Source organism: Vipera ursinii (assembly GCF_947247035.1).
Source record: "Vipera ursinii genome assembly, chromosome: 3".
NCBI classification, from domain to species: Eukaryota; Metazoa; Chordata; class Lepidosauria; order Squamata; family Viperidae; genus Vipera; species Vipera ursinii.
Genome location: NC_139516.1, coordinates 184,733,611 through 184,755,764, shown reverse-complemented (window position 1 = coordinate 184,755,764; position 22,154 = coordinate 184,733,611). Strand labels below are relative to the sequence as shown.

Genomic DNA, 22,154 nt, shown 5'->3' with positions numbered 1-22,154 from the left:
GTCCGGACTACCTACGGGAGCACCTTCTGCCAATGTCAACATCCCACCGCCCTGTGCGCTCCCACAGAGAGGGCCTCCTCAGGGTGCCACCGCTCAAGGAATGTCGGCTGGTGGCCCCCAGGGGGAGGGCATTCTCAGTGGGTGCGCCAGCCCTCTGGAACTGCTTACCAACTGAAATCCGGATGGCCCCCGACCTCCGCACCTTCCGGCGCGACTTGAAGACTTACCTATTCCAGCAGTCCGGCCTGGCCTGATAGCTCTAATTGGGGTCCCAGTTTGTTTTGTTTTGTTTATTGTTTTTCAGTACTGTTCATTATGTTTGCCTACCTTACTCTGTACACCGCCCCGAGTCCCTCGGGAGAAGGGCGGTTTATAAAAATAAATAAATAAATAAATAAACTCCTGATCATGAACCCCAAAAAGGAACAAATTTGGTACAATGTTGCATAAAATAAAGGCAGATCTTAAAATAATGACTGTGATATAATAGAAATTACATCCATCTTGACATAATACAGAAGGCTATGATAAGGTGACTTGTGTGCCTTCCAACTGAGAAGTGTTCATAGAGTGAAATCAGAAAAGTCAATAAAGCAGCCATAATGATGTGATTGATAGTATGCCTGTTTATTATGTGCATCACATTTGGATACACATTAAAACACCCAGAGCTTCAGTTGCACCACTCAGCCACCATTTTCAATTTCTTGACCACGCCTGCATAAACCTTTGCCCCAACTGCTAATTGTTCACAATCATCTCCAGTTTAAAGTACTATCTCAACTGATTTTTATTTATCTTTAAGTCATACGTGTCTTGAAAATCTCTTCAAGTGGAGCATGCCTTTATATGGAAAAACATTGTTGACAGCCCTTTAAATGGATGATTGCCTTTTATGAAGTAGGATATTTGAAACATCCTAATCACAAGCTTTTGTATTCATTTTACTTTTGTTGTAATATAATAACTGAAAATTGCTCAAATCATGCCATGATGAGTTGTTACATCTGAGCAGATCTAATGTGGGAACAACCAAATGCTACTTTCTAAGGCAATTTCTTCCTAATGGCCAAATATGTAAACAGATTGGGGGTTTTTTGAGGAATAATTTAGTAAAGAACCATTAAACAATGACAAAAGGCACCACTAACAATCAATTTAGAATATAGGGATGTAGTTGTTAATCTTTGTTCTGTGCCTTTGAGAAATGCATTCAGCAATCCATACAATATTTCTGTTTTCTTGTTCCTTCAGTTTAACATAGGAATAAAAGACTCCAAAATGAAATTGATTGTTGAATGCCAGCACATTCATTTTTACCTGTACAAAAGGAGAAATGTATTATTATTATTATTATTATTATTATTATTATTATTATTATTATTATTATTATTATTATTATTATTATTATTTAAAAGATAACTGGAAACCTATAAATTATGTCTTCAAAAGAGCTTTACAAATGGCAGTAAATCTAAATGGATTTTCTTTGTTGCTTTGCTCAGTAAAAGCTGTCCTGAAGTTTAACCATATCTGAGCATTTGTGGCAATGCTTCAAATAGTTCACAGGATCATCAAAAACAGCAGCATTCACAGAAGGGGCAACAAGGGCAAGATTGTCAAAAGCAGCATTGTGATATTGTGCCACTGGCTCCAGGCCTTTTCTATATGCATTATGACATTATAACTCCCATAGGGTGTAATTTATGGCATGACATTCTGATGCTGCTTTCATCATTCTGATGAAAGAAGACAAGTTCTTATGTATGCCACTTATCATAAAGGTTAAAAAATGTGTTTTTTTTAATTAGAAGCAAGGAGGGTTGTGAATTTTAGAACAAGTCCACACCAGCCTTTGAGTCAATATCACAAACATCCACACTGCAAAAGAGGATGGGTATTACATTAAAGGCTTAATGTATTAAAATTAAAGAAATGAATTATTAGTGTTATAACTTTGTGTTCATTTTCTTATATTCATGAAACATGGACTTTCACACATGATTACAGTGATTTCAAATGCTTCATGTCTCAGTCAATACATAGAATTTAAAATAAAGTAAATTAAGGTTTCTCTGAAGAAAATCAAATGAGCCAGAGTCACCTTGTAGGGGGAGTTGGGCAGCATAATAAATAGATGATAGACAGACAGACAGAAAGTAAGCAACCTGTTCTGTTAGTCACATAGGGACATGCAGAGACCACCTTACAATGCATGTCTTCCAACCTACTAATCTAGGAAACCTTTTTTGAAGTCCTTTCCCAGTCTTGGGTACATCCACCACACATAATGTCTGTTGGGAGGCCCACGAAACAAAATGTCTCAGAGTACACTGAAAAGAAAGAGTTTGGGAAGACAGTGTTGGAGAACAGGATCAAATCTTACCTCAAGCTCAAAAAAAGCATCTTCTAAGGTTTTGTCACCTGTACCACCTCCAACCATTTCAAAGCAAGCCTTGTATTCCTGAAAGCACAAGTAGCCACCAAATATTCTGTAAAACATTTAATTGCTGCTTTTTGTTTATAAGTGATCTTGGTAAATCAATTCTTTAAGGCATAGTTGTACACATGTTTTATAAATTGCAAAGCATGTTCCCTTCCTCTCTCTCTCCTTTCTTAAAATACTCCTTCAGGGAAAGTTTATAGAGGCCAGCACTCAATGATAAAGCATTTCTTTACATAAATTCTTGGATTCAGTTCTAGTATCTCAGAGCTGCTCAGTCATTATAAACATAATCCAGCTAGGTGGATTGCTGGCCTGATTCATTTTAATGTGTGCACAATGAATTTTTTATGGCAACATCATCATTACATGGACTGGGTTCACATATCATGCTAACCTATATTATGCTTGGTTTGTTTTTGGTTTAATATATTGCCTAAATCCAGCTAACGTGATGAATAGTCCATGCTTATAGTCAGGGCATTATGTGATCCCAAATAATTCTGATTTATTCAAGACATTAAGATGTATAACCTAGCTTAATGTTAAGTATAACCTTCAGCACCAATTATTGCATATACAGTAGCAGAGAAATACAGCCATGTGAAATAAATTTGTCTTGCGGCTATATCTTTACTACATCATTTTATTAAATGATTTTGATAATTTGTAATTTTATGAGAGATCATACAAATAGAAAAATATTCCATAAAATATAAATTTCTTTTCTTTGAAGCAACTATACGTAAGTATTCTTATATTACGTTCAAATAACTAGCTCTTACAATTAGGTTCTAAGTGTTCAACGGTTGAGATAGAAAGCAGTACATATTTTCTTCTGAAAGCAGGATACCTATCCTCATTTTTTAAAATTTTCTTCTAACCTAGGAACCTAGAGTGACAGTTTATAGGATTTTGGGGTTAATTCCTATTTGCTGTGAAAACTTGAAAAGAAAAATAACCTGAGTGTTATTCTTCAAGAAAAAAATTAAGATGGTGGAAAGGCTATCAGTGGGCCTCCTGATGTGTCAGAGTTCTGGAAGCTTTATCAGAATTATATCTTGCCTTTAATTTAATAGCTTAAAGTGGTGTATATAACACTCAGTCCTATTTTTCCCTCTTTTCTGTACAGTTGACAAGGAAGGTCAATAGCATTAAAATGCAGGCACAACTGGTGATCAAAACCCTGTCCCTATTTCATGCGCTGCATGAAGAAGAGGTGTGGCCAGTTGCATCCACTATTTTGATGCTTTTCTCCCCTGGATGTCCCCCTCCCACTATCCTCCCCTCAATTATATACTAATTCCATTATAACATCAACGGTTTTTATCAGCAGTCATTGTTCCAGAATAATCATATTTCATATCGCAGAAAAGCAAGGACTACAAATGGAAATGGAAATAGCATCTCCACCATTGGCCAGAGAGCTCCATGCATTTCCTTTAATGAAGCAGGTTCAATGTTATCCATTTGCTTTGTTTAGAATCTGGTACACCCAGTATGTAAGATTTTTAAAATTTGCCAACATATACCCTAAAATGGTATAGATAGAATATGCTTTCATCAGGCACAATTTGGAAATTACATACAGCATAGTAGTCTGCCACACCCTTCACTTGCTCATAATCCTCAGTCTTGGCGAGCATATCTAATCCTTCTGGATACAGTCTGCCACAAGTTGGATACAGCTTCTGTCTGTCCTCTCTACTTAGTTCTGTTCCAAATGAATTAATTGTAATAATAAATGCCCGCCGGTCAGCTTCAAACTGAATAAAATAAAACATATGACAATTTTACATATTTTTAAAGAATCATTCATAGATGCATAACTGTTACACTTAGCATTAGTAATCCACTGAACTCCTCTCTGTCTTTAGGCAATGTTGATAAAGAAAAACAGTTATAACATTTTTCACCTGATTAAGCTTTTTGTCCTTATTAATAATATAAAAGTTAAGTAAACACCTTTTCCACCCAACTGGGAACTCACATTATTTCCTAATAATGTAACGTATTCCAAAGGAAGAATTGAAAGAGCACAAATAAAATTAGTTCTGTGCAGAAATATCTGGATTTTTAACCAGTGAAATATTTCAAACCTTTCTTATTAAAAAGAAATCAGTCGATTGTGTACTACAGAAGTGAATAACTTATTGTGCAATCTTTAATTCTGGCTGCTTATGCCAAGGAGAGGTGTCAACAAAACTGTAAGAGAAGGAAGAGAATCCAGTGATGGATTGCTGATGGTTGAGTTTTTTTTCAGTTTTTCAGTTTTCCAAAACTTTTTGATTTGAACTTTTGATCAATATCTCACTTTTCCATTCAGAAATTTATGTTAATTCCATTCCTATATGAGTTTGAAACTTTTAAAAAAGACATATGTATGCATTTTTACACAGTTCCAAACACGTTATTTGCAATTTAGTTTAATATTACATTTTTATATATTTCTTTTTCCAAGCAACTCCCTCTTAATATAATGCATTCTTGTATGTTTATTTCATTAATAAATTCATTTTGTGCAACCTCTTCTGTTTAATAGATATACATTAATGTGGATTCACATAGACTATGTTCACAAGATACTAAATTATAGGATCAACAATACCATGAGTTCTATCACCTGTTAGTTAAATCCATGTTCCTTCTGGCTCCATTGGACAATTGAATAGAATGTATGAAGTTCAATTCAGGAAGTGATAAATCCTTTTTTGGGAAAGATTATTATGCTACCACATTGAAATAGACAGTGTTGGACTCTCTTCTGAAGATACCTAAAGGTTATTCAGAAAGTGATGGGACTCAACTATGGAGAAACCTAGTAGAAACACATTATCTGGAACTATTCTGGTCAGATTTAGGTTCTTTTGTTGGGTAGAATAGCACCAGTCACTCAAATGATAACCTTTCTCAGAATATGGATGGAAGAAGTATGTGTCATGGTTAGCACAAGTGAGAAAAAACTCCCAGTAAAAAAGCTGAATTGGCCTTTATGGCGGTAAAATTTAATGCATCGCTATTTTTAGATAATTGACAGTTCTTATGATTTTATCTATAATACAGTGCAAGAAAAAATATCAGCCAAAGAGGAATTTTTAATTTTTAACCTGTCCAAGAGGACAGTTTAAGTAAAATGCAATTAAAAGGATCACTAAAAAATTAAAGAAGTAGCAAATAGCCTAGCCACATTAGTGCTGGAGACATAACAGATCCATTTTCACATGCAAAGAATACCAAAGAAACCATTGATGACAGCTAAAGTAAACTAATTAAATACAGTTTGGTGAATAGAAAGTGGAGAAAGATGCACTTATCTTTAATTAAAACTAGGGAAGCAGATATATTTTATCACTTTTCTAGCCTCAGATTTTTTTTCCGTGTGTGTGTGTTGGGTAAATACAGATTTTGGATATCTGCATTTAATAATTTAATAATAATTCATTACCTTTAATTTCATCGGGATACCTAGAAAAATCTAAAGTAATTCAAGCCTATTTTTAAGGAAATTTATCTCTGCTATGTGTGCTATTACAATAATTAAATATACCAATGCAAAAGTATGCTGCATGCTGTAACTTAAGAATGGTTCCAGTCACCAAAATACAAAAAAGATGCTGAGACCCTAGAAAAAGTGCAGAGAAGAGCAACAAATACGATAAGGGGAGGTTAAACCATATAATGAATGATTGAGAGAACTAGGTATGTCTAGTCTAATAAAGAGAAAACTTAGGAGAGATCTTTATAGCAGTCTTCCAGTACTTGAGAGGCTGTCACAGAAGAAGACAGAGTATTCTCCAAGCTACCTGAGGGCATTACAAAAAGTAACAGGCGGAAAATCATAAAAGAAAGATTCAACTTAGAACTAAGGAGAAATTTCCTGACAGAACAGTTTGCCTGTGAAAGTTGTGGATGCTCCATAAACTGGAGGTTTCAGGAACAGCCTGGACAACCATTTGTGTGGAATGGTATAGGCCAGGGGTAGGCAACCTTGGCTCTTTTATGACTCGTGGACTTCAACTCCCAGACTTCCTGAGCCAGCCACGCTGGCTCAGGAATTCTGGGAGTTGAAGTCCACGAGTCATAAAAGAGCCAAGGTTGCCTACCCCTGGTATAGGTTCTCCTGCCGTGGGCAGGGAGTTGCACAAGAAGACCTCCAAGGTTCCTTCCAACCCTAATATTCTACATTCTAGGATGGCTGTGGTAATAGATGTGATCTGATGAAGAAATATTACATTTTTTTCTTACCTCTAAAATAGGACACATTATATCTGCTGTAGTGCCACCTTCTTTTTTGCAGAATGCATAAAAGGCCTCAAGATAGGACTAAAAAAATGGAACAGAAAAATCATACATTTATTTGAAAAGCCCTCTTTGAAAGATCACAAATAGGATTTAACTGGATTTATTAATTTTGATGCGACTCCAGGACAATAGGAGAAATATTGGGATGACTTCTGCAACCTCATGCAAAAATGTAAGTTCACTGAACTTAGAGGGGCTTAGATGTGAGCAAACCTGCATAAATTAGTCCCCAGGAAAAAATATTGATACCTTCTGCATAGTTAGATGTGCAATCTTCTATTACACAACTGTTATTTGTCTATTGGCAACAGAGAGATTTGAAAGCTTCCATTTAAACATGATAGAATAGTCACAAAAATATGTTGCAGAGTAGACAGAAGAGATACTCGTTCTGTCTTCTCCACATGTTATTTGCATCTGAACCTGCTTAAATTCTATACATTTTATCCTATTCTTGAACAGAATGGTTTTGTGTGTGACAGATAATACCATGAAGTAGAACTGAAGTCACAAAGTACTTTTGGTTTTTTGCCACTGCCATTAATATATACATCCATCTTATTTGTACTTAATCTTTTATCAATATTTAATGATAAATGTACCATTTATTTTAAGTCTTAATTTGCACAGATTTCTCTACATAATAGAATTCAAGTGCGGTTTACCTTGTACAGTTTGTTGCGCATGAGTTCAATATTCATTTCATCCAGGTCATTTTCAGATATACAATCTTGAAAAAAATCAGCTGTAGAGAATAATATTTAAAGTATACACCAAATTTCAAAAAAATATATATCATGTTTTTACATCTTTAAAAGCATGTTCAAATGCTAAGCAGTTTTTCTAACTATGAAAAAATAGAAGAGAAAATAGGAAAAGTTACATGATTATGGAACAATGTTAATGTTAAATTCTCAGAAGAATTGTGACAAAATTAAAATGGTAAATGCTAGTAGCCATAGCTTCCTGAAATGCCATTCTGAAATACTAGCTCACTATGGCTGGCTCTTGTTGTTGTTGATCACATTGTTATAAGGAAAGTGATAAGTTTTATAGTGGCTAGGGTGTTGGCAGCGCAGTACCAATTCCAGAAACAGGATCTTAATATAGTTATCTTTAAGAAACCTAGACTATTCTCAAATGCTGGTTATTATTGTGGAATAGGTTAAGAAAAGTGATAGAAATGTTTTCAAGTTCCGTGACTGGTATATCAGATTTAAAATCTTAGAGAACTATTGTTGTTAGAATACCTTCTCAAATTGCAACCTCCAGATTCTGGTTTTAAATTCTGAGAATTATTAGCAATAAATATGCTAGCTAAGACACTGGGAGAAGCGCCTGATTTCAGAAGAGTACCCTTACTGTAGACTATAATGATCTGAGTGAGTTGAAAGTAGCTTTGGTTCATACTGTATGTCACCAAACTCACACAGAGACCTACTTAGATTGCAAATATATGTGTTCCTCTCTTGCACAGAAAACCAAATTATCACGATGGAGCTGTAGGAAATCTAAAGAGTGTTATAAGTTCTGTATGACTGAAGGGGAGGGGAGGGAAGCGAAGGAAAGGAAAGGAAAGGAAAGGAAAGGAAAGGAAAGGAAAGGAAAGGAAAGGAAAGGAAAGGAAAGGAAAGGAAAGGAATACATACTGTCTCACCCTTTTTCCTAATTATTTTGTGTCAACAGAGATTTGAAGGGGGATGCACATCTATAGCTTTGCTCTTTCCAAATGTCACTGTGGATTGAACTAATGTTACTTAAGATTAAGTTTTCTCTCCAGGAAGATACAACACATTCAAGGGCAGTATTCTGCAAAGAGTAGTTAAAATATTAATGCAAAATATTTCTCTCTGAAGCATTAAAAGGTCATGGTTGCTTGCAAAGCTGTCCCTGTGCATGCACACACTTCCACAGGACAACCAACAAAGAAGCAAAGCTGTGTATGAACATATAAATGAAGAAACTGTGAATGGCTTTCAAAGCAACCACATAAGCCTTTGCAAAGGCTCTAACACTAAGAGAGGAGACAAGCATCTTTGGTAGCTTAATATGGCTGTTAGAGGAAATTGATGAAACTGAAATAAGTGACATAACTTTTGCAGTAATGAGTTTGACTGTCCTGTGTAAATAAGTCTGTGAAGGCACCCTTTAAATAATGTTAATTAGGTTCTTATCACCTTAAGATAAGATCAGTAAATCAATTTCCCAAAGTGCTTTCTATATATTGTATGTACCAGAGAATTTTCAGATTTTTTGCAATACCCTTGCCATTGGAGATTGGAATATTAACTCGTATAGTTTGAATTTGTTTTATTATTGCTGGATCAATTACTGTTGATTAAAGGAGCATATATTTCTCTTGACTGTCTCTCTTAAACTTGGAATTATTTAAGACATTAATAATTTTCCACTTTTTTCAGGTATGGCATTGGTTAAAAGAACCATCATATGGAAAGGAGAAATCTACATGATCTGCAGCAATGGACTGGCAATTGATTATTTTGACAGAGAGGTAAGAAAGAAGACATTCCTCAATACTATCATGGATTTTTTGGTTGAAAACATTTTTCCAGACTGTTTTTCTTTTTTTCCCTTTACTCCTAATTTTATTTTATTTTCATTATTGTTAATTTTGAGAGTATATTATATTGTTAATACTATTCTATTCATTTTTGTGATTTAGTGTAATAAAAATGTATAAAAAGCAAACATTCATACAAAATGGTTTAGCATGTGATCTACAATAGCTAAAGGATATGTAAAAACTATTTAATATTTATGACTTCCCAGCACTAAAATGATATGTGAGCAGTAATCACCAAGTAAATCAGAGCATAATAAGTTATGTTCATTTTGATGGGCCACATGTTTTTTAAAGGAAGATGATATAATAGAAAATGTTCTATTCCATGGGAACATATTTAGAAATCTATGAAAATATTAAGTGACGTACCTAATGGTGTGTCCACCAAGATTGCATTGAAGAGCTCTGCAGGGTTTGGAGCAATGCTGACAGCTTCCATTTGCTCAAAGTTGCCCAAAGGATGGCACTTAAGAACCAATTCATCTATGGGTCTTTGGCGCAATGTACCAGTAATGAGGAGTATCACATTATCAATCATATAGCTATACCTAGTATGATAAGATAACATCACTCAAAGATTTTATTGCATTCTCTGAAAAAAATATTTTAAAATCCAAGAGTTGGATTAATGTTAAATCTAATACCTTGGGCCTTGTAGCAGAATTTTAATTTTCCTTTTAGCAGGGATCGTACGATAAAATGGAAATGAGATTTTTTTTCCAGAATGCATGCTACATTGAACAAAATGACAATATCATCTAAAAGGAATCTATTTTGCAGAGTGTTGCAAATTGAGAGGTAGGGAGGGTCTAACTCTTTTCACATTTCATTATCTAGATGTGGATTTTGTGATCCTCCTTCTTCCTCATCTCTCTATCAGCCATTATGAAACTTATAACCTCCAAATATTTTGGACCCCATCTCTTACCAATCTTGGCCATAGCAGCTGAGCTGCCGGTACTTGGAAAGCAACAGGCCTGGGAAGACAATGATAGTTTATATTGATAAATAGGAGACATATGCTACTGACTCTTTAAGTCACATAGCAATGTATCTGAAAACATATCTCTGCCCTTCTTCTTCTCTCGGTGCTAAGTCGTTTGGGTTAAATGTTTAATTTTTCCTCTTAAAGTTTAATTAATACATTTTATAGAGAAGATATACGCAAATTTTCCTGTTTTTACATAAAACAAGGAAGTTAGATTGGTGACATCAGGACCTTAATATAATATTCTAAGAAATGAATTATCAATTGAAATTCATTTATTTAATTGTAGTATTATATAGTGCTGGCTCCCAAACAGATTCTCAGCAGGTTACAAAAATACACATAAAATCTATTCCCACTAAAGCAGAACACCAAGTCCAAGTTACATTGGCATACTAGTAAGCAAATATTAAAACACGTAGGATATTTTAATTTATGCATCCCACCTTTATTATATTAACATATCCAACACAACTTCTGTCTCCTATTTTCCTTATAACAACAACCCTGTGAGGGGGTTGGGCTGAGAGAGACTGACTTGCCCAAGATCACCCAGCTGAATTTCATGTCAAAAGTGGGACTCATGGCCTCTGACTTTCTAACTTGATATCTTAATAGCCATTAAAGTCTCCAGTTTATCTGCCTTTGAGGATAGTATCGCCCAAATCTCCAGGAGTAGGATATTTTACAGATATAGAGCATGTACCAAGAAACACCATGTTGCTTTCCACTGATTTATTCCTGGAGTGTCAGAGGTGGGGATGAGGGAAAGAGGTCTGTCTGAATTACAACTCAAGGCAAATGCACTGGATGGAACAGTTTTACTTAAACCAGGCAGACTTGTTATTAACTACCCATCTTCCAACCATAAAGGGTTTTATGTATTTAAAACAATTTTTGAACTGTACTGCATGTTATACCAAAGCTGGCTTCTGGTTTCTCTTCCAGGGCAATTGCTTATAAAACTCTCTGCAGTAATCAATAGATTATGTTTCTGATTCAGAATGATAAAACACAGCAAATTGTTCAGACATAAAATCATAATTAATAGTTGAGTAAAAAAGAAATGATATTTCAAACAAAGGAAGGAAATCTATTATTACTACAGTGTTAAAGGTAAAGACTTCCTCTGTCCAGTCATGACCAATTCTAGGGAGTAGTGCTCATCTCCGTTTCTAAGCTAAGGGAGCCAGCATTGTCCTAAGACTTTTCCATGGTCATATGGCCACCATGACTATAAGCCAAGACAACCAGAATGCTATTACCTTCCCACCAAAGTGGTACCTATTTATCTACTTGCATTTGCTTTCAAACTTTTAGGTGGCAGGACCTGGGGAGCACCCCATCGCACAGCACTTGAGACTTGAACCCAGACTGTTAACTTTCCAGCTGACAAGTTCAGCGTCTTTAACCACTGAGCCACCATGCCCCCTGCTATGGTTAAAAGATAAGTATTTGAATGTATCAGTGAGGTTGGCATAATGATTAAGGTACCAGGCTAGAAACAAGGAGCCTATGAGTTCTAGTCCTGCCTTAGGCCAAAAGCCAGCTGTTTGACCTTGGGCCAGTCAATCTCTCTCAGTTTTAGGAAGCAGGCAATGGCAAACCACTTCTGAAAATTTTGCCAAGAAAACTACAGGGAGTAGTCCAGACTGTTGCTGGAAATCAACAAAGGGACAAAAATATTTATATATTTACTGCAATCATAAAAAAATCCATCGCTAACAAATAGCTTGTCAGTGTTTTGAGTCTCCATGTTAGTGTATTCTATTGCTTCTCTTCAAATGAGCATTGCATCACTCTCTTTCGTATAAAATACATATTTTTGGACAGCAGTCATTTATTTCAATGAAGCTTGAGTGTGCTCAACATGCTTCATTTCTATTTAAATTTATTCAGAATGCATAGAATTTATTCACCACACAACAGCAACAGAAACTACAGGCATCATTTGTTATAAATTTATTTCCTGAAAAGTATGCAAAAGTTATCACTTGTATAAGAATATGTTATTTTTCCATACATATGTTAGACTTGCAACAGATTTTTCTTTGATAGAGTCAGAAGGGGGTTAAAAGGTCACTCTTTCTTGATAGGAATTCTCAGCAAAGGAACCCAAAAGTGTTGGGTGGCAATTCATGAGGCAGACTAAGTCATGTTGATGCCTAAGAGATAATGACAGATAACTCCCAGTCTACAATCTAAGTGCATGTTACTCAGTCAGTCATTCTGACATTTGAGGGAAACAAAAAACCTTCTGTGCTGTAAAGATGTAGCAATAATGAACAGAGCTAACACATAATTGTTCTTTTATGAAAGTCCAAAATAGCTGCCTAAGGGAAATGGTTAGGCTAAAATCAGTCACGTTATTTTTCAAAGAAAGATCTTAGAATGAATTGACTTCATCTCTGGATCTGTTAACTTAAATAAATAAGAAAACAATCAGAGGTTTTAGAAGTTTCTTTCAAGACTGCCATATCTCCCAGAATTCTTGTAAGTACATAGCATCATCCCACGTACAACTCATAGTAAAAACCTAAGATAAAGGCTCCCTGATTTGAATTTGGTGGTTGCATCCAGGCAGATTTCTTGGCAATGTTATGGACATGGCTTCCCTTTGTCTTCTTCAGCAGTGTGGCTAGCTTTTTACTTTCAGTCTATCCAACAGCCATGGAATTCCTAGATGTTTCTCCATTCAAGTAATTTATTTACCAAGGCTGATTCTACTTGGTTTCCAGCATCTCAAAGCAACTTTGCCAAATAAAAGAGGAACAAGATCTGTTGGCCTAGCATTTGCATGTTTAATTTTTAGATGCAAACTATTAATTAATTAGTTTCATAACTAGTTTCATAATTAGTTTCATAATTCATAATCTCCAAGTATTCAGAGCAATGATACAAAAATGGTAAATAATTCTTCTAAAAATTAATATGTGCATGATAATAATATGACATATTAAAATAATTTAACTCAATTTAAGGTGGAATAGCAAGTAGTAAATGTTAATAATCAAATACCACCATCCCTGCTTAAGCCCCAAACATGCTGTTCTACTTGGTTAGCTAAGTGTTATACTTCCTAATTGGGTCATAACCTTGTATTATGTAAAAGTGCCATATCAGGTACCCAGAACATTACAGTAATGCAATGATTAAGTATCCCTACTTCAATCCATAGTGCCAATGCCTGGCATGAAAGAGCAGATTTGTTGGCCTTTAGCTCCTTTTGAGTTCTTGTTATAACTGCAAAGGCAAAGGCTAATGCAACCATGTGAATGCTTATAGGGCATATAGTAAAACTTGCTCATAATGCTTCCTGGCATGCTGTCTAGGTGCTACAGGGTGTTTCTCAACCTTAGCAACTTAAGTTGGCTGAACTTCAACTCTCAGAATGCTGGCTGCAGAATTCTGGGAGTTGAAGTCCACTTATCTTAAAATTGCTAAGGTTGAGAAACACTGGCCTAAAGAGTGAGAATAACAGCACCTCAATGTTATTGTGAATGCTCCAAGAGGTATTGGGTGATTGGTTGTCCTTGCATTTGAATTTGCCCCCAAGCTCTGGGAGCAACATAGGATAAGAACATTATGAGAAATTTAAATGAAAATGAGACCCAAACACCTAATACTACCCAGAATGTGAATAATGATAAGGATGGTGGTGGGGGTGATGGTGGTGCTGCTGTTGATAAAAAAACAGTGATCATTTCACTATTCACAGTTGCCTGGGTGCTGCTTAATAATGCCAGGTTTTAAAAATTAAATGCATTCAGCATTCTCTGGACATAGTTCGGGCTCAATCTATCTCATACTGATTTTTAAATCACTTCTGAAAACTAACTTGTGCTACAGGGGACAAAAAAATCATTCCTGTTTATGTGACCTGTCAGCCACTGGAACATGAAGCCACATGAAGTGATAAATTTACTTTTGCTGGAAGATTTCAAACATAGGCTGGATGGTCATATCTCAGACATATTATCTAGCAGATCCTGCATTGAACATGATGACAGCTAAGCTCTCTCCTATCTTTGTGATTCTATGATACGAAATTACAACCACTTTTTACAAAGAAAGAAAGGTCAACAAGGTTAAAAACTCTCTGCCATTTTTATGACTCATCGTTCCTACTGAGCGAAATATTGCTGCAATAACAGGGAAAAAATTCTAGGAAAAAAATGTTCCAATTCTGTTTCTGATTTTAAATAAGGCTACCCAACTTAGTATGAAGATATCCCAAAGTAGTAGATGACAGCAGAAGATTGTCTAACAGTTGTGTGGCAGCATAAGAATGCTATATTGCTAAATGTTTATTGTTAATGTAGGTCTATGTATTAAACAGGCATATGAGTAAAACCATTATTTCTGGATGGAAACGTTCTGTATTTTGCTTGGCCACTCCAACAGTGTGTAGCTACCTAGCCAAGAAGACACAGTTTATGAAGTAATTTGGCAAGCATAACATGGGGATTTTCATGTCTAATATTTTGAACAGCAACAGCATATTTAAAAATATGGGTCCATGAGATAGTCAGGCTTTTCTTATAATTTCTAAGATAAACATTAAATTTTACTTGGGTTGAGTTTAACTTCCGATGAATAGATGAATGTTTCCATGTTGCTTTCTTGCAAACAGACTGGAGGATTTTGTCATGATCTTTTGCAATGTTTTTTTCAGCGTCCTGCGCTAATCTAGAACACCAAGATTTTCTAGTTGTCTCCCACCCACATATTCACAAGATCTGTTCATCTTTTTAACAAAATGTTATACTTTTCAAAATTATATATAGATTTGAGCTCCTCTCCATAGCTCACTAGTACAATCATTTCAGAAAGTAACTTCACTTACGTAACATAATTTAGAAAAGTTGAAAGTGGCTCAAAGGCGTGATTTCTAAAATACTGAAATTCTGTCAGCAGTTTGAATTTTAGTTTGTCGTCAATTGTAGAGACGGTGAGAGGGCCAGTTTCATTGGCCAAGAAGTTTCCATAATCGGTGGTTTGTAAGTGTAACTTCAGGTCTAAAATAGAATTGAAAAGATAATAAAATAAATTTATTGTTTTCAAAGAAATAAAGTGACAAATCACTGATTTCCCATTTCAGTGACATGTATACATATACACACAATATTTATTTTATTTTTTAAACACTTCCTATATCAAAGCATCTCAAAACATTAATCAACATACCTTAAAGTACTATAATACCTTATTCAATAACAAATATAATATATTCATTAAAAAGCAGTGGGAAGAATTCTTTCATGTTTTATATTAGGAAAGCCGGGTGAAGAATATATTTTCAACAGACACTTTAAAGATCATATAGTAGGCATTTCAGGATAGGGGAACATTCCAGAGTGTGAATGTTCCTGTGTTTTAATCTCCAATCTGGCTACAAATCATAATTTGTTTAGAGATTACAAATCCGGATCTGAAATTAAGTTTGACGCTATTTTCCAAATCACATTTGGCACAAACAATAGCCTCTGTTGAGTTCAAAAGATAAAAGTCTAAGTCAGAAATTAGAGAATGTATAACCAAACCAAGATAAATAATTTATTAGACATGTTGCTCTCCTAAGAAACCAAAATCTGAAAGCAGAAGACGCTCTTGGCCTCACATCCTGGTTTACAAAAGTCTGCATCCTAGCTAAAGAAAACTACCGTAGATAGAAATGTTATTCTTTGAATAAGCCAGCAAAACCTACTTGCTATGGCACTCAGAATCTCTCCTCAAAATAGGGCTATCAGATATAAACTGACACTAGATTGTAGCAATGATAAAGTCAAACTCAGATGTCATGGCTATCTGGAATTATGCAGCTCACATCTGGTATCCCAGATTAAATATATAAGGAGCAATCATTCCGACCGAGTTTAAATAATTTAATAATAGTTGACATTGAGTTAAATTTCAATTTCAGTTAACTGCAATTTATATGCTATCCACTTACTTACCTTGATTCAACTCCCTTTTGGGATAATAGACCTTGCATGCCACAAAATGATCTAGTGCAGGGGTGTCAAACTGCCAGCCTGCAGGCCAGATGCATCACGTGGAATCTGCGCCCACCCCAGCTCCAGTAAGGGGGGAAAAATGTGATATGTTGCAACACTTCAAGTGACGCAGTGAGTTTGACACCCCTGATCTAGTGCAGATTTCTTGACTGCTCCTGGAGGTTGGACTGCAGGGACCAACTCCTTTAATTGTTCCCAATATTCCAAAATGGAATTATTATATGGAATTGTATTTGCCATTAAAGTGCTAACCAATATAAATTCAGATATTAGGTATGGAGCAATTGTTTTTTTTGTTGTTGTTATTGTTGTTGTTACTACTACTACTACAGTTTCACTACTCATTTATTCCCTAAGCAGTAAAAATTGTATAGCAGATTTTATAGGAACATTTAAAGAAGAAAACTATGAACATCTTGATTTTAAAAAAAATCACAGCTGTATACATCAAAAGCAACCAGTTCAAAGAAATGCATCAATCCAATCTGTAGATGTAAGAAGACCAGAGCAAAGTACTGAAAAACTTCTGTCCTGTTGAGTCACACAACTTATTGTATCATGTCAGTACACTATACGTAGTTTATAAGTGAAGATTTCTTGCAGAGCACACTATGAGTGAGAGCTTAATTAATATGTTTCAAAATGTTTAGGCTTCAGGAATGCAATATGCAATAATCATCTTGCATGCCTTCTTTTATGCCTCCATCAATTCCTACATAATTTCTTCTTCAATTCCAGGAGCAGTAACTTCCTCTTTCCATTACAATGAGATTGAAAGCTCAAGCTCCTTAGTATCATTCTCATAATGATGGATGCTGTTTGGTGGGTATGTTTTTCTAAGAAAAATCAAAACTTTGGAAGTACCGGTACATTTTGGTAGGCGGGAAGAGAGAGAGAGAATAATTGTGTGCTAAATAAATCATAAAAAATGTACCTCAAAGGTGAAGATGGAGTTGGGGATGTGTGAAGAGATCGGGCTACTAGATTTATGCTGTAAATATCCAGACAGCTGTGAATGACAGCAACATGTTTTCTGTATGTCTTTATTGATATCTTGCATCATGCAGTCTTTCAAGGTTAAATCTAGTAGTCACTCTGTGTCTGCTTAGGTTAAAGCCTGCCAATATAAACTAATCAGGATTGTATGCTAAACAAAGGGCTGCAGAATTAAAAACAGTGATCTGTTACTAAAACATTGTGAATATTATAGCTTTACCTGCAGTAAAAGGGTGAGATGTCAAATAATCAGAGGCATTGGCCCTGCGTATTTGCTCCCTAATTTATTTTCTTTCTTTTCTTTTTTTAGATAGAAAATGTACATAGATGAAACTCTAAATGCAAGATTTACCTGGAGTTAATCACTTCTCAGACTTCCCTGAAGAATTCAGAAAGATCAGGATCCAAAAATATCCTATAATGACCTCAAAACATGAGCATGTTGCTGTCAGCAAGTGATTCTAATTGCATTGGAAATTTTAAATAATGGATAAATATATCAGGGATAATTCATCTCTAGTAATTTTTAGTCATGCACATGATCACATGAAATAAATTAGTAGCAATTTCTGACTTCTTGTTTTAAGCTGTTACACTTGTATTAATTATTCTGGAATTGCTTTATGTTCATCTATGGATCATACAGATCCTCTATTTTAGTTTCATGTGGAAGTATTGCATGTAGCCCACCAATAGTTTAATATAGTCATTCATTGCCATCCATTTTTTTAAAAAAAATGTTTATCTTTTATAAAAAATGTTTATCTTTTATAAAATATTCATGTTGTTGTTTTGCTTAGGAAGGTCAATGAATTTTACTTGAGCTTACTCTTATTTCTGAGCTCAGAAATGGGCAATTTTTTGATGGCCAAGAGGCATAATAAACTTTTTTTTTTAGTGATCAAGCGCCACAGTGAGCAGTAAAATGTAGAGAAATGAACAGGAGCAGAATTTTACAAAAGATTTGGATAATGGAAGCGTTTGCTCCATTAAAAAACTTATTAAGCCTATTTTAAAGATTAGATAGAACGTTTCCTATGTGAATATTGTCAAAAACTATTTCATCAGTTTTCAGCTTTTGCAGTCAGAAACAGCAATAAGACCACAAAAATAGGATTTAGAGGCATCCTACAGTTAAGATTTTTGACAGTTAATGATGTAACTATAAAACAAAACAATCAAGTATAATAAAAGCATATAGTCCTTAAGCCAAAGATCCGAAAACTTTCCATAGTAACTCAGTGGTTTCTATTTAAGGTATCCAAAATATGTAAGTAGACTAAAATAGAATTTTCACAAGGTATGAAACACAAATTTAAAATGCTTTTCCTCATTCTCTCTGTCTCAGAAATGAGCTAAAATCATTAACATTAGCAAGACCTTTTGAATCCATTAATAGTTATGTGAACAGTTAGTTTTAATTCATCATCAGCCCATCTTTCTACCTAACAATAATAATTTATATTTTATTTTCATTGGTTTGAGTGTCTAGTGGATAGAAATCAGAGCTATTTAAAATAATCTATGGTAAAAACTAAGACCATGTTTTACCACTATGAAGAAGTTTAGAGCCTTTTTCTTCTTTATTAAGCAAGCTAAAAATATATGATATAAGATAACCTGGTATAGAAAGAGAATTTTGCATCTCCAATATAGCTTTTGCCTCTTTCCCATTGCCATCTAATGTCTAAAGATTATCAATGCTCTCACATTCTTTATAACATAAAGATTCTATAGAATAAAACAGGTCATCCTTTACCAGTAACTAGATAATTCTTATTCTACTTCTAAGATTCCCACTAGTAAAGCTAAAGTGATTGAAAATCAGAACTAAAGTGAACCAAAAATCTGAGAATCAGCTAATTACTTTATTTACCATTGCAATGCAAGAGATATTTGAGGTACATTATACTGTATATGTATACATCTATTGTAGCTTCTCTTATAAATCTAACCCTAATTCTATAAATCTGTTGCAGCTTCAAGACATCCTAAAGTGTAGCCAAAATTTTTAACAGAGAAATGTTTATGCTTGTGAATTCAAAACATAGTCCTAAAATTCTACTTTTGCTTGTTTCAGGTAATGTCTTCATGAAGCTAATGAACCTGGCTACTAGTATGATTAAATATTAGACTATAGAAGTATATATCGTCACTATTATTAGAATGGCATAACAGCAGCACAATTCTGGTAGAAGTCATAACATAACCAAAAAAGCTTACCAACTTTTTTCTCAAGGTGATTTCTGCCTATATCCTAGCTGAGATATAAAGATCTCTTTGAAAGATAACCCCAGATTTCAGTTTTGCTAATTCCAGTGACATATCCAACATTCTTTTATCAAAGTTTAATCTAATGCCAAGATAAGGATGTTTTCCTCTCTTTAAGAGAGACAATAATATAATTTTACACGGCATGGGGCCAGGTTATGTACAGAACCATCTTTGTCCCATTATATCAGCTGTCCTTCCCAGTCAGGCAGGGAAGTTATGTTGCAGACCCCATCAGTTAAAAAACTCCAACTGACGGGGTCCAGGAAGAGGGCCTCCTCTGCCATTGTTCCCACCCTATGGAATATTCTGTCCCCAGAGATGAGGCAAGCCTCCACGCTCCTGGCCTTCCGAAAAGGAGGAGGCATGGCTCTGTGGCCTCTGTGGGAAGCCCAAAGAAGTATGCAGCTATGAGGCTTAGTTAGTCCCCCGAAAGCCCTCCTTTGCCTTTTAATTAATTTTAATCTCTTACCTCCTTTTAAATTTTTATATATACTGTTAACATATTTTAACATTTTACTGTACAGTGCCCAGCATCACCTTTTGAGGAAGGTGCAGAAATGAGATGATAGATAGATCCCAAAGCCACAACACTGAACTTCATTGTAACCCAACTTACCTTCCAGAGTTTCGCACTGGGCTAAGTTAACATAATCAGAAGCTTTCAAGATTCCAGCTTTAAACCCTCGGACCAGTCCTTCTAGATAACCATGATCCACATTGAAATAAAATTCTGAGTAGCCTGGCATAATGGAAATCTCCCTTTGTTTAGAAACTCTTGAGTTTTGTGTTTCTCTTCAGCAGGTGATCATCAGAAGGAGCTAGAACTGGTTGGGGTTTAGAGTGGATTCTTTCTTCCTGCTTCATTGTTTCCAATACAAACTAGCTGTGGTTTTCAGTGCTTACACAACATGAACTTACCAGACAGAATTCTAATTTTTTCCTAAAAGAACTGGACACTTCCCTGAATAAGGGAAATTTGTGCAAGGCAAATGAAGAGTAGAGACAAAGCAAGGAAGCTGTACATTTTTCAAAAGTAGCTTGGCTCTATCTAACAAGAGTTCTAAAGATTGTGTGCAATGTAGTGCTTCAAAATCTAACTAAATCTGTGTACTCCTACTCCTTAAATTTTTGTGTCTGTAACCTTTAACTGGTGAAATGGTGCATCATAGGGCAAAACTTTGTCAACAAAGATACTTCAAATGGGCTAAATTTGAGAAAGAACAAGGAGCAAGGAGGAAGGAAGCCCCTCACACAAGCCATCTCTCACACACATTTCCCCAACCTGTGCCACTTCCCCCGTGTACCTTCACCGATCTGTACAGCACCTCTTGCCCCCTCCCCAAGACATGCTGCCCCCTCATGCGTCATCCATGATCTGCACAGCATTTTTCACAAACTCCCAGCATTCCCATGACTTCCTCAACCCAGATGGGATGTCTTACACACACCCACTTACAATTATGCTTAAAAAATTCAGCATGTAGCAGAACCATCACATTCTTTGATTTTATAATTTTAACAATTAATCTAATGTATACTCATAAGCAGATTTCATATGTTTAAATTTATTTTATTTAAAATATTTCTTGTTTGTTTGAATTAAATTCAAAATAGTCTCTTTAAAAGGGGGAAAATCTGTTTAGATTACATTAACATCTGTTTTTGTCACTTTTTGACTGTCCTTCTTACACTGTAAATCTAGGCAGTATTGTACGTAAGGCATGATATATGGCATAAATGGCTATGTGAATCCACTTAAGCCAACTATGGATCCAATGAAAATCTGCTTTTGATTTTGTAACTGCAAGATTCTGCACAAACTCTCTCCCTACTCTACAAATCTTGATAGGTCCTAATAAAAATTCAATTAGGGAGTAAAAGGAACTGATCAATATGAGATTTAGATTCAAAACTAGCATGTGTGAGTAGTTATTTCTATTTGTCCTATGATATTATGAACATTCCTGTTTATGTTGCCATTTGTCCTACTTGGGAAAAATTAGATAACATGTTTTTCATAATGTGTGAACACCAGTTTGGAGGACAAAGTATATTTTAAAAAAATGGAGAAGTAATTCTGTTAATAGAAGAGAATATTTGTAGCTCATACTTGAACTCTGGAGTCCTTGGTGTTCTCCAAGTTTGGTTGTTTTCTTGCAGACATTTAACTACTCATCTAGTTAACAGCTCCAGCACTGAAGATGTTAGTTGGGTAGTGAAACTTCTGCAAGAAAATAACCACACTGAGAATACACCAAGGACCCCACAGTAATTTTATTCTCCCAGCACAGATTCAAATTATTCCTCACTGCAACTGTTTTCTTCCTCAAACAACCCCCTACCTAATGATTCCAGTATACATACATATCTCACAAAATGTATATATTCTAATTTGTCACAGTAACACTCTGATATTTTTTTCCTCATGTTAAATCACTCCTTTACGATAAACTGAATTTTACTTTCTGCTTATGACCAGCAGGGGTCTCCCCAACACCATGACAAAAACCACAATACTCTTCGGGTGGAAGTAATGAGGAAGAATTTTAA

The 22,154-nt window shown here is 35.1% G+C and overlaps 1 protein-coding gene and 1 long non-coding RNA gene across 2 annotated transcripts in view; one reads left to right on the top strand and one right to left on the bottom strand.

Annotated features, from left to right (window-relative positions):
• LOC310638539 overlaps positions 1-11,768 on the top strand; it is a 41,485-nt gene extending 29,717 nt beyond the window's left edge. The window contains exons 4-5 of the long non-coding RNA XR_014492121.1: positions 9,166-9,257; positions 11,638-11,768. This is a non-coding gene — a long non-coding RNA (uncharacterized lncRNA). The remainder of the gene's footprint in view (positions 1-9,165; positions 9,258-11,637) is intronic.
• ATP6V0D2 (ATPase H+ transporting V0 subunit d2) lies at positions 404-20,719 on the bottom strand. The gene is made up of 8 exons (XM_083359687.1): positions 20,221-20,719; positions 15,164-15,335; positions 9,699-9,877; positions 7,411-7,490; positions 6,689-6,766; positions 4,033-4,209; positions 2,387-2,464; positions 404-1,320 (listed from the first exon to the last, which is right to left on the bottom strand). The coding sequence occupies exons 1-8, from the start codon at positions 20,348-20,350 to the stop codon at positions 1,159-1,161; spliced, it is 1,056 nt and encodes a 351-aa protein (XP_083215813.1). The 5' UTR covers positions 20,351-20,719; the 3' UTR covers positions 404-1,158.
• Positions 20,720-22,154: the final 1,435 nt, after the last annotated feature.